General features: G+C 52.4%; 1 protein-coding gene across 1 annotated transcript in view; it reads right to left on the bottom strand.

Annotated features, from left to right (window-relative positions):
* Window positions 1–3,042: 3,042 nt before the first annotated feature.
* Window positions 3,043–11,736, bottom strand: part of RUNX3 (runt related transcription factor 3) — a 65,937-nt gene continuing 57,243 nt past the window's right edge. The window contains exon 8 of the mRNA XM_009276290.2: window positions 3,043–3,834. Coding sequence (XP_009274565.1) covers window positions 3,311–3,834 — 524 coding nt within the window. The 3' untranslated portion in view covers window positions 3,043–3,310. The remainder of the gene's footprint in view (window positions 3,835–11,736) is intronic.

Below are 11,736 nucleotides of genomic sequence, written 5' to 3'. Positions count from 1 at the left end.
GGGCACCGGGATGCTCGGAGAGGTGCCAAGATTAGACCCTGGAGAAAGAGCAGCGTGACGAGCCTTCCTCTGTACCGGGGCACAGATCTGCTCCCCCCGGCGAGAAGTGAGCAGGCGGAAGGCACCGGGGAGACTTGTAACCGTATGTTTATTATTCCACGTGGAAAGTCATTAAAAGGATTACACGGAGGCCTGACGATATAATCACGTACATTGGATAAGAACATCGACACTGATAATAGAAAAGCAGAACTGGCCGCTTTGCTACGGCTTCGTACCAACGCGATTCCCACCCGCTCACGAAGGAGCCCGACTCTGTTCTCATTGAAGCCAGCGCAGCAGAGACGTCTCCAGCGAGAGCTTCTTCCAATGACTTCAACAGGAGCAGACCCTCCTCTTCCTCGCCCTCCCTCCCCGCCTCCCCCCTCCCCAGTGACAAGTGCTACAAGTTAAAAAGATGGGCTACATATTAAATATAGGGCATTACCTTCAAGTAGGGCTGGTATAGTACACAAATAACCACATTATTTGGTATCACTAGCATTTGTTTTTAATGTCCATCGTAAGACACCATGAAAAAAACCAACAACTTTAGCCTTCTTTATCTACAAAGATCTTTGTTCTCATCTCCTTAGTTGTTTGTTGTTATTTTACCCTGCACATACAAGTATTAGAAGCATTATTAAGAATCGGATCCTTCAACACATTTAAGAATTATATTATTATAACAAATAAGACCAAAAATTAGTTTTATAGTTTTATAACAAATAAGACCAAAAATTAGATTTTATAGTTAAATATTCTGTGAGCCAGACAAAGGGGTTTTACTGTACAAGCGATTGTGCATTTTTTTTAAAAAAGCAAATTATAGTGCAAAGCAAAAAACATTGGCCTGTCTTGCGACCATTTGCATACAATAGAGGTGCATATATTTACACCTTCACATGACAATATGTCATAAAAATAACATCGTTGCCATTCTTTTTATTATTTTACTCTTTAAATTCACTACGAACAGTCTTAAATTAACCTAGTACTACGAATGCCTTGTTTTCTTTGTGCTTTCAATCAGTGGCGCGATCGGATGATAAACGTAAATGCATCAAAACACAGGCTGCCGTGGTCCAGTTTCTACAGCTGGCGAGCACCGGCGAGGTGCTCGCTGTCGCTAAGGCAGGTGAAGGTTGCAGTTTTGCTGGGGTAGGGCTTTTTTTTTTAATTATTATTATATAAAAGAGTTGTTCTTCTTGTTGCTTATTTAACTCATGAGTGGTCATCGCAGCTTTCCAACGAAGCCAGGATGTCTTGCTCCAGTCTTGACGTGGTAGTGCAATTACAACGCTCTGTACCTCAACCGAGTGCTGACAAGCTGCCAACTGAGATTTGGTGATAGGCGGCGCGGCTGTAATGGTGTAACTTAGACAGAGGGGCTGGGAGGGCAGCTGTGGGGTTTCAATTTTCTTATGCTCATGCAAAAAAACAAACAAACAAAAAGGCTTGGTTACTGGTGGCACTGCGGGCTGGGGACTGTCCCCGTCCCCTTGCCACAGGGCAGGCTCCGGAGGGCGGTGGGTACTGCAGTTACATGCTCCCTGGGATCCTGCCCGCGCCCCCTCAGCCCTGCCGGCGTGAGGAATCCCGAATCCAGCCCGAATTCCCATGCCAGCAGAAAAGCACAGCCGGCTTGCGGGAGGTGATGTAACCCTGCGGCGTGCGTCGGAGCCAGGCCACTAACCCGGCCTTGGGGAGCCCCTGCCACCTCTCCGGCTGCCTACGACCTCCCGTCGCGGTCCCGTTCGGGTTGCAAACCCTTTGGTATCAGCTACGAGGGTGTGTGGTGCCCGGGAGACCTGGTTCCTCCGAATGCCACGTGATGCGACCAGCTACCAACGGGCCGGCGGTACCTTTAGTGCCCCTTCTTCAGCTTATTCATCTACAGCAAGATACCCCTGCTCTGGGAAACTCGGGGGAAAGGAAAGGAGGGTGAGAGGATGGAAAACGCTAGATAACATTGCTTCGCAATATTCCCACCACCAAGGGACTGGGTAGAAATTGCTCCTTTCTCCAAATCTCAGTTAGAGCTTTCAGTACGAACTGACAAGTGTAAAAGTCATTTCTTGATAAAAAAAAGTCATCATGTGTCAATCCGCTCTGGGTGAAAACGTGGGAAAGAATCATGAGACAAATCTGATGCTTTGCCACCAGCTGCATGTGTCGCCACTCACAGAGGATGAAAGGAAGACCCAGAGACCGGTGGCAGGGTCATGCCAAAGGCTCCCGAGTCCCTTTTGCAGCTAACGCGCTTGGAAGTGCATCTCATACATCTTGGATTGTCCTGAACGCCGCCTTCGCTTCAGCCACCATCACTGAGATTTGCTAAGAGGAGCAAAGAATCGAATGGTGAGGTCAGGACAAAAGAGCAAACAAAACAAAACAAAACACGTCTCGTTAAAAAGTACATCTCATATGTAAACATACAGGGAAGGGGGGGTCTGTCGGGCACGGGATCAACCACGTTACTGTTTTAAAAATGACGACAACGATAAAAATGAACAATACAACCTCTGTCGTCAACAACAAATAATAATAATCACATCACAGCTCTTGTTCACATGGCTGATGCCGGCCGACCCGCGAGGAGCGCGCAGCCCCCGCGCGTGCCCGAGTCCCCGCGGTTGTGCTGTAAACCAGACTCTCACGTGCCGCGCGCGGCTCTGGCGTCGTCCCGGAGCTCTTTGGTGGTCAGGGGCCCTACACTGGTGTGGAGGGAAGGAGAGGAGACAACGGGGCTTTTTTCTTTTTTTTTTTTTTTTTTCCTTTTTTTTTTTTCAGTTCAGTCTTCCTGCACTGGCAGAGGGATGGCTTGGACGACGCCCTGGTCTTTTCTCTTCTCTGAAACATTTTGCAGAAGAAGGGTGAGCTTTTCGTAATTTTTGAATGCTTTGTGTGGGGAAGAGGGTGCGAGTGAGATGACTGAGAAGTGTTCTGCAAGAAACAAGCATCTGATTCCACACGTCCTTTTTTTTTTTTCCCTATGTACAATCCACATACTTAAAACATACGAAAGGAACCACATCAAGCGACAAATTCAAGCCTCGTGGACGTTCATCTTGAAATGTAACGCAGGTCCTGGTCCGTCTTCGCTTGATGTTTGCCCGTGCTTGCATGCAGAGGATCCTGGTTTGCTTTTGGTTTGGGAGACTTTGGTTTACCTTTTCCCTAGGCATCATTTTGCTATATTCACTACCAAAAGGAGTAATGTAACGGTGGCTGATTAAGTTAAAGCTATCGGTCCCCAGTTGAGTTCCTCCTAGTAGGGTCTCCAGACCGACTCATCCATCCTCCCAGTAGTCGTCATGGTTGTCGGCGAATTACTGTGGCTCCCGTCCGCATCCACCCCGTCGTTCTGATTGCCCAGGTTGGGATTCATTAAGTTGTTCCCCGCTGAGGCACTTGTACAAGAAGAAAGCATCCGGGTGGGGGAGCGCTCGCCGCCCGCCACCATGGAGAACTGGTAGGAGCCCGAAGATGTGCCGTAGTACAAATGGTAGGGAGAGGGGTTGGCCTGGAAGGGTCCACTTTGGTTTTGCGTGGAGCCGGGGTAGGGGGGTGGCAGGTAAGTGTGGTGGAAACGCGTCGTGGTGGGCATGCTGGTCATGCTGATGCCCCCGATGCCCGTGGCAGAGGGCGTCGCGGTGTAAGGGAAGGCAGCAGACATGGCGCCGGGGTAATGCATCCTCGGGTCGGAGAACCTGGTCTCGGTGAGAGCCGGCAGCGTCGGGAAGGAGCGATCGAACTGCCGGGGGTCAGAGAAGGGGCTCAGATCTGACGTGCCTGTGGGGTGGAGGACGAAAGTGGGTGGTTAGAGCGCTATCCTTGAGGCTTGTAGAGTTTGTCCTATAGCCTGGGCCATCCCCTGCCCAAGGGATTAAAGTCAGAGGGAAAAGCATCTCTTGGATCTGCCAGGGAAGAGAGCTGGGGAACTTAAATACAAAAATTCTAAACCCATTTGTTTAAGTTGTTCCCATTTCCTGTCCTAAAATTTGTTGTTTCCTATCCAAGAAGGGACACGACTAAGCTGACTTCTCTAGGGGTCTATTCATCTCTGGCAGATTAAAAAAACACACCCCATAAACACAGAAAAAAAATGTTTAGCCATTACATCAGCTGTGTAGTAAATAAATGGATGCAGGCCCCAGACGGCCGGTCCCTGAGATAGTCGGTGGTGTATATACACACACACGGAGACAGAGAGGAAAAGCTGGAGTCCAGACCAGCCTGCTAAGCCTTCTTGTGGGTGGCCTGTTCGTGCTGATACCATCAGGGGATGGAGCTGATAAACACACAGCTGAAAACTCCCAAGCTAGGAGCCACACTATCCCTCTGCTTGATTTCTCTGTGTATTTTTCTCCTTCCAGAAGGATAAAGAGAGTGAGAAATTCAGGCTTTCTTCTGCTGGGGGAAGGGAGGCTTGAGTCAGCATGGCGGGGACATTACCCAGCTCCCTCGGACGCTGGAGCCCCCATGCCTTTTCTTGGGGGGGTATAAACCCGAAGGGGGTCGTAGCCAGCCAGCCAGGCAGGAGAGGGACCTCTGCCCGGTGCTGCCGGGTCCCGTCCTCCTGCGGGAAGCCCAGGTTAGAGAGGGGAATCCAGACCACAAGATCCTTTGAGGACCTCAAGGCTTTTCTGTGGCTACCTCAGCTGTCCCGAGGCTGGTGCCATCTCCTTACAGAACCCAGCACACCTCTGGCCTTGGCGCACCTGAGACAGAGAGAAACGAGTTTTGCTCTCCAAGGAGAGGTGCGAAACCCCTGTCCTTGAGTCCTCAGCGGCCCACGCCGAGCTCTGGCACTGGTTATGCAGGAGGACATGGCTAGAAACACTGCGATTGTGCCTTTCTCAGCCTTTTAACACCCCTCATGAGATGACCATCTCTAGAAAGAGCAGTTCTAGCCCAAAGCGCTTAGCCGGTGCACCGAGCTCAAAGCCTTGGCCAGCTGGAGGTGCCTCTTCATCCTTTCTGTTTCTTCCCAAGACGCCTATTTTTCCCTTGTTAAAAGCAGGGGCATTGCGCCTTTCTGCTTTGGTAGTGGATGTCATCTGGCCTCAGTGACTTTTTTTTTTGTAGCATCAGCTGGATTTTGAATCGACTCAGAGCAAGAAAATGTGTGAGATGAGTATGATAAACATGCTTGTTGGTTTTAGATATGCATATGTATATAGACACACACATTCATACGACTGCATATTTGCTATGCATGCATAGGGATGTGTGTTTTAGATACATTTCTTAAGATGAATCATTTTTAACTTCTCAGGGCTGGTGTTCCAGGCCCTGCAGCATTTCCCCAGGAAAAAATACTCGAGCTAATCCCTTCCAGCTAACTAGTGGCAAGGGCATGCTCTGGAGGAGCAGATAGGGAGGGGATCTGATCTGAACCCTCTTTCTCATCCCAGGTGAGTCCTTCAGCCCTTGGCCGCTGGAAGGAGAAAGGGAGGAGAGGTTCCTCCCTCCCCTCCAGCCGTTTTGCGGGCGATCGGCAGCGCCTGCCTTCCCACGCAGGCTCCACGGAGGAGAAAGGTGGGGGAGCACCTGGTTTGTGAACGTGGCTGTGGCTTTGGTGCGAGATAAGAAAGGAGCAGCTCAAAGCTGTCACGAACCGCACCGCTCTGCACACACCCGGGGCTGGATGCAGCCGAGCCGAGCCAAGCGTGGAAGTGGCTGGGCCGTCCCTCTTGCATGCTATGTGGAGGGGTAGCGTGCTCGGGCTGGCTAGAAAAGCACAATGCTGCGAAAAATGCTCACAACTGACCAAACCAACCTGACTTCACATCTCAGCCTGCCAGCTCTGCCCCGTCCCAAAGCCATGCTACTGCAAAAGCAGCACCAAAACTGCTGTCAGGCGCTGTGAGCTGAGGTTTGGAGACCAGCTCTGCAAGAAGCAGCTTGACCAGAGCCCGTAGCTTTAGCAATCCAGCAGCATCACAGGTAGGACCATGGGACAAAAATCCTGGCTGAACTTGGACTGGAGAGAAAAATTACTATTTTCTGAATACCCGCTCCTCACACACGCGCAGCTCTGCCACTGTGGTCCAAGTAGCTGGACTGTTTTGCCATGCACTGAGAGAAAGCAGTCTCGAAATCCCCCCCAGCCCCCAGAAAACCCAGACTGCTGCTTGCTACCTTCCCAAGAGCAGATGACAATCTCCAGCAATCAGACCGCACTCCTTCGTTAGCTTTCACATGCCCATAAATAATATTCCATAAAATGCAAATCGAAATAAAACGTAAGTGCTCAGGGCACATTTCCCTTTTCCTCTATAACACCCTCAAAGGTTTTGTTTTTTTAAAGGCTACATTTTATTGGCCTGAACTTGCAACGTTTGGCAATGGGTCCTTGCTACTTATTTAGACGCAAGCGTGTCAGAGTGTTAATTACAGGCTGCGTGTGTGACGAGCAAAGCACAGTGATACCGTCGGGTCTAGAGACACTCCGGCTATTGCCTGCAAAACACCGGCGGGCAGCGGGCGAGCTCTCCAGGTGCCAGGCTTTGAACCCCCCCAGTCTCTGACAGACAGCGCTCTGCAGGGCCGGGCCTCTGTAGTCTGAGTGTATGTGGGTGCAAATCCCTCAGAAAGCAAATCCCTCGGCTGTGCCTGCCCCGGCCAGTGAAATCCACGGCCCCGCGGAGCGAGTGGGGCATCCAAGCGACCATGACCTGGGCCTTGGGCTTAAAGTCTGGCCCAGAATAAAGCTTCAGCTTTCCCTGACCAGTCTGAGGCTAAAAGAAAAACCCAACACAACCCCAAAACCCAAAAACCACTTGTGTATTTTGTCTCTGCGTTACCTGGCGGGGGGGTTCGGCCTTCCCAGGCTGTAGCAGCCAGACACCAGGCTGCTCCGCCGTATAATGTCGGTCTCTGTTTTCCCGTGGCCCCCCAGCAGCCCCCGGGGCGGCGAAGCCCGTCCATCCCTTCACCACAGGGCTGCCCCTCCTTCCCGCCTCCTTCACCACAGGGCTGCCCCTCCTTCCCGCCTCCTTCACCACAGGGCTGCCCCTCCTTCCCGCCTCCTTCACCACAGGGCTGCCCCTCCTTCCCGCCTCCTTCACCACAGGGCTGCCCCTCCTTCCCGCCTCCTTCACCACAGGGCTGCCCCTCCTTCCCGCCTCCTTCACCACAGGGCTGCCCCTCCTTCCCGCCTCCTTCACCACAGGGCTGCCCCTCCTTCCCGCCTCCTTCACCACAGGGCTGCCCCTCCTTCCCGCCTCCTTCACCACAGGGCTGCCCCTCCTTCCCGCCTCCTTCACCACAGGGCTGCCCCTCCTTCCCGCCTCCTTCACCACAGGGCTGCCCCTCCTTCCCGCCTCCTTCACCACAGGGCTGCCCCTCCTTCCCGCCTCCTTCACCACAGGGCTGCCCCTCCTTCCCGCCTCCTTCACCACAGGGCTGCCCCTCCTTCCCGCCTCCTTCACCACAGGGCTGCCCCTCCATCTCAGCGCCCTCGCCTCAGGGCTGCCCCTGCATCTCAGCCCTCACCTCAGGGCTTTCCCTCCATCCTGTCTCCTTCACCTCAAGGCTGCTCCTCCATCTCGGCTCCCTCACCCCAGGGCTGCCCCTCCACCAGACGGATCCGTGTGGGTCAGAGCCACGCAGCCCCATGCCTGCCACCCCGTCCAGGGGCATCGGCCCTCCTGCCCTGCGTCTGAGGAGATCCCCGCTGAAATAGCCCCAGCGAGGTCCAAATAAAACATCGCCATTAATACCCTCCATAACCACCTAACTCAGCAGCAAAGCAACCCTCCGTCACGCTCAGCCGGCCATCAAACGGCAACCCAGAGCAAGCAACACGCTAAGCAAATTCCAGGGAAATAGGAGCGGGTGAAGTTGTACCTTCGGGCTCCGCGCTCCCATCGAAATCACAGCTGAGAACGTGCTTTAAAAAAAATCACATCTCGCTGTCCCCTTCCCCAGCACAGGCAGAGCCCAGCGCATCTCACACACACATCTGCGTGGTAGTGCTGCCTCCAAGGATTTACTACGGTTTGCCTCGCTTACTCGCTGTCCAGCCCCCATTTGCTTTTTTGGACCCTGGCAATCTGAGCTTGAGTATTTCAGTTGTCCAGTTGCCAATCAAAATATTTGAAGGAAATGTTTATTTTCTTCTCGAAATCACACCAGCTGCTGCACTAACTGAATAAGCCCATTTAGCTGTAAGAATTTAACCATTGTAAGAGTGAATTGAGTCCCCCAACTACTCCAAAATCTGACCCAATCTATCAGCGGAAATGTCAATGTTTTGGATGGGAGTTTGGGGAAGTGTGGAATGTGTATTAAATAAAAGCCATGTAAAGGTCAAAGCCCTGATTAGTAATGCCACTGTCTCCTCGTTAGGGCTGTGCTGCCCAGGGGATTGCGGAGGCCGGGACACACCCCGTTATTTAATTGTGCAGCTGCAATTTGCACCTTTTGAGGACCCCCAAGTCCCCCCCCCCTGCACGTGGAGCCGGATAGAAACAGGCTTTCAAAGCCGCTCAGCCCCTTTCCAGATAAAACAACTGCGCCCAAGTGACACAGCAGCTTTCTTTTCGCCTCGGAGACAATATGGGTCTTTTCTTGGGTGGATGGCAAGGAGATAAATGCAAAGAGCTGCCTCTGAGCGCCTGCGCAGCGATGGGAGCTAAACCTCAGCTGGTTCGTGGCAGGGCTGGGCAGGGCGGCGAGGGCTGGTCGTGAGCATGGAGGTGGGGAGGCTGGTTCGTGAGGCTGCCGACCACAGAGGTTTCTCTGGGTGTGTTTAGCCGCCTCCCTTAAGACCATGCCGGGTTTGGGAGCTGCCTTGGATGGAGTGAAACTGGTCCCTGCGCCCTTGCTGGGTCAGGACTGGTGGGTCTGCTCTGAGTTCCCTGGAAGCCTTCGTTGGAGCCGAGGCAATGGGCCCTGCAAGAGGTTTTAAGGACTAACGGCACTGATGTGCATCCATCCCAGCGAAGCGGTGGGGGCTTCCACTGCCTCCTAACCCAGGAAAATGTCTGTTCTGCCTGGAGAGAGGAAAGGGCAGCAAAAGCAATGTCAGGACCTCTTCAATGCTGCAGCACGGAAAGAGCTTTGAGGGACAACTAAACAACAAGCTCACCCAGGGCACGTGCGCAGAGCACAGCACTGGGGCTCGATGTACAGCAGTAGGAGGAGATTATCAGATCATCTGGGGCCGTGCAGTGACGTATGGAACCTGAGCAATTCCACAGCACCCAAGATGGGTGGACTCTCTGCTCCCCATTTTAGAGATGTGGGGAACAGGCAGTGGCTTATTGAATAAAGTCAGCAATAAACCTAAGCACGTGTGTACATTACACAGCACACACAAATACACAAAGCGTGTGGTACACACAGAGAGAATAAAGGAAATTTAAAGGGAACTTGATAGTGTGGAACTCTCCAAGTGTATAAAATATATAAATATCTTCAGCCTGGCCATATATCACCGTTTTATTTATATGCACATACGTGCCTTGCAAAATTGTCATGAAAAATCTAGCCCGGGGGAAAAAAAAAACCCCTCCTTTCCTGTCTTATGCCACGATGATTGACGACAATGTAAACACTAATGATACTTTATGCTTATGTATATAATACGCATGCATGTGCGAGACGGAGCGGGGACAGAAATTCTCTCTCTGTATATACCTTTGGCTATTTTTTCTCTACTAGTTTCTGTGATGCTTGGACCTCCAAGTTGTCTTTCAGCATTTTTCTGAGCTCTCTTCCTCTCTGCTTCCTTCCCCTGATCATAACAGCTCCATCTGGGAGCACGGAGAGGCAGGTGGCCAAAGATGGAGAGAATCTGCTCTGTATGGGAAGGTGCACGAGATGCATTTGATCTCTGAAGATCCAGCTCATCTCTAGAGAAGGCGCCGCTCTCCTCCCCACCCACACAGGCAGGCACACTCTCACGCCTCTGTCACATATGTGAACAAGTTCATTCGTTTCCAAGTCAGAGACAACTAAAAAAGAAAACGGCCCCTTCCTCCCACCCCACGAAAAACAGAGCAAAATTTATTTTGGGGGAGGAGGGGAGGTGTTGAAAAAAAATGAGGGTGTGAACAGCATCCGTTGTTACACGCCCATGGAGCAATTGTTCTGTATCTGATATAACCAGCTCACGAACTGGGTGCAAGTACTTCCTCTGCAGAGTTTGAAAAAAAAAAAAAACAAACCCCAAACCAAAACACAACAACACACACTTCGCTTATCACAGCATCGCCAGGCACCACCTCAAGATTGCAGAGCATGTTTGCTGCTCAGTTTTCTAATTCTCTTCAAATACCATGTGCTGCTGTGCAGACACACACTCAGCCCCCAAACCTACCCCGCTGAGCATCGCAAACTTGAGCTCCGCTCTCCTGGGTCCTCTCCCAGCACTTTCAAACAGACTCCAAACATGCTGGGCAACAGCCTCCCGGTCTATACAGGCGGGCAGGGCAGTGAGGCAGGGAAATTCCCAGGTATTCCCAGCTCAGTGAATCACGCACCACATCTCAGCCTCCTCTGCCAACTCTTCAAGGTCCGTTGGGATGCTCCCAGCCATTCGTTGGACCCATCCTGCCCTTCTGGGGAGGACCCTGCTTCTAACATCCAGTCTGGATTTATTCACGGCCAGTTCAGCCCCATCTCCTGTGCCAGCACTGTCCTTCATAGCTTACATTAGCTCCTCTCCCTCCCTGATGTTTACCCCCTGAATGTATTTATACAGAGCAATCAGCTCCGCTCTAAGCCTGCCTTTTGCTAGACTAAACAAGCCAGGCTCTCCCAGCTTCCTCTCCCGACAGCCTCTCTCTTCCCCTCGCCATCCCCAGAGCCCTCCTCTGCCCGCATCCCCCTGCCTGGCATGCACCGCGTCAGGCTCAATCCCTGCCGCTCCATCCCGCAAAGCTAATGAATAAGCTAACGGTGCTAATTGGAGCTGGTGGGTGGGCTGAAAGGGAAATGCTCCCTTGATTGCAGGCACTCCCTCTGGCCTGCCTGCGCTTTGCTCTTTACCTGTATTCAAAGGGTATTAAAAAAAATTAACAAGCCCTGACTACATAAAAGGAAGTTGCTGAATTTACAACCCAGCCTGCAGCTAGACCACCTTGCCTGCCGAGCAGGTTTGGACCAGGCCAAGTCTGCCATGGGAAACCCACTGCGGAGCGGCAGGCTGATAAGGGAGGCTGATGGGGTGATAGGAGATAGGGCTCCAGCCCTGCTCTGCCGCTCCTGGGCTGCTGCACTGCAGCCAAGCAGCCCGGCAATGCGGGCAGTGCCCTCCTGCAGCGGGACCCCGGGCTGGAGGCTCCCCATCGGCAGTCTGAACCTGTCAGCGTGGGTCCCAGCAGAGCAAAAATCGCACGTCGGATGCCGGATGGCATCCCTGGAGCCTGAGGCCAATTCAGCCGTGCTCGTCGCAAGCTCCTCTGCTATTTCGTAGAACTGCAGCACTTCTGCACCCTGAGCTGTGGCTGGGAGACGGAGGCCGCTGCACGTCAGCGGCAAAAGCAGCGGTCGCGGGTGCTCTCTCTCGGGGGATGCTCCCGTCCAGCACTGGCCTGTGGTTCAGCTTTGACTGTTACATGCCAAATTCATTTAAGGGACATCCACTGCGCAGTGGGCAAACGTAATTGAGAGGAGCAGAAAAGCAGTTTAAAGATAGGCACAGAAGCCTGCGGAGTCTGAAAGCAGGCAGGAAACCCATCT

This window comes from Aptenodytes forsteri, unplaced genomic scaffold (genome assembly GCF_000699145.1).
Source record: "Aptenodytes forsteri isolate BGI_AS27 unplaced genomic scaffold, ASM69914v1 Scaffold321, whole genome shotgun sequence".
NCBI lineage: Eukaryota > Metazoa > Chordata > Aves > Sphenisciformes > Spheniscidae > Aptenodytes > Aptenodytes forsteri.
Note: the sequence above shows the minus strand (reverse complement) of the source record. Positions and strands in the feature narration are given on the sequence as shown.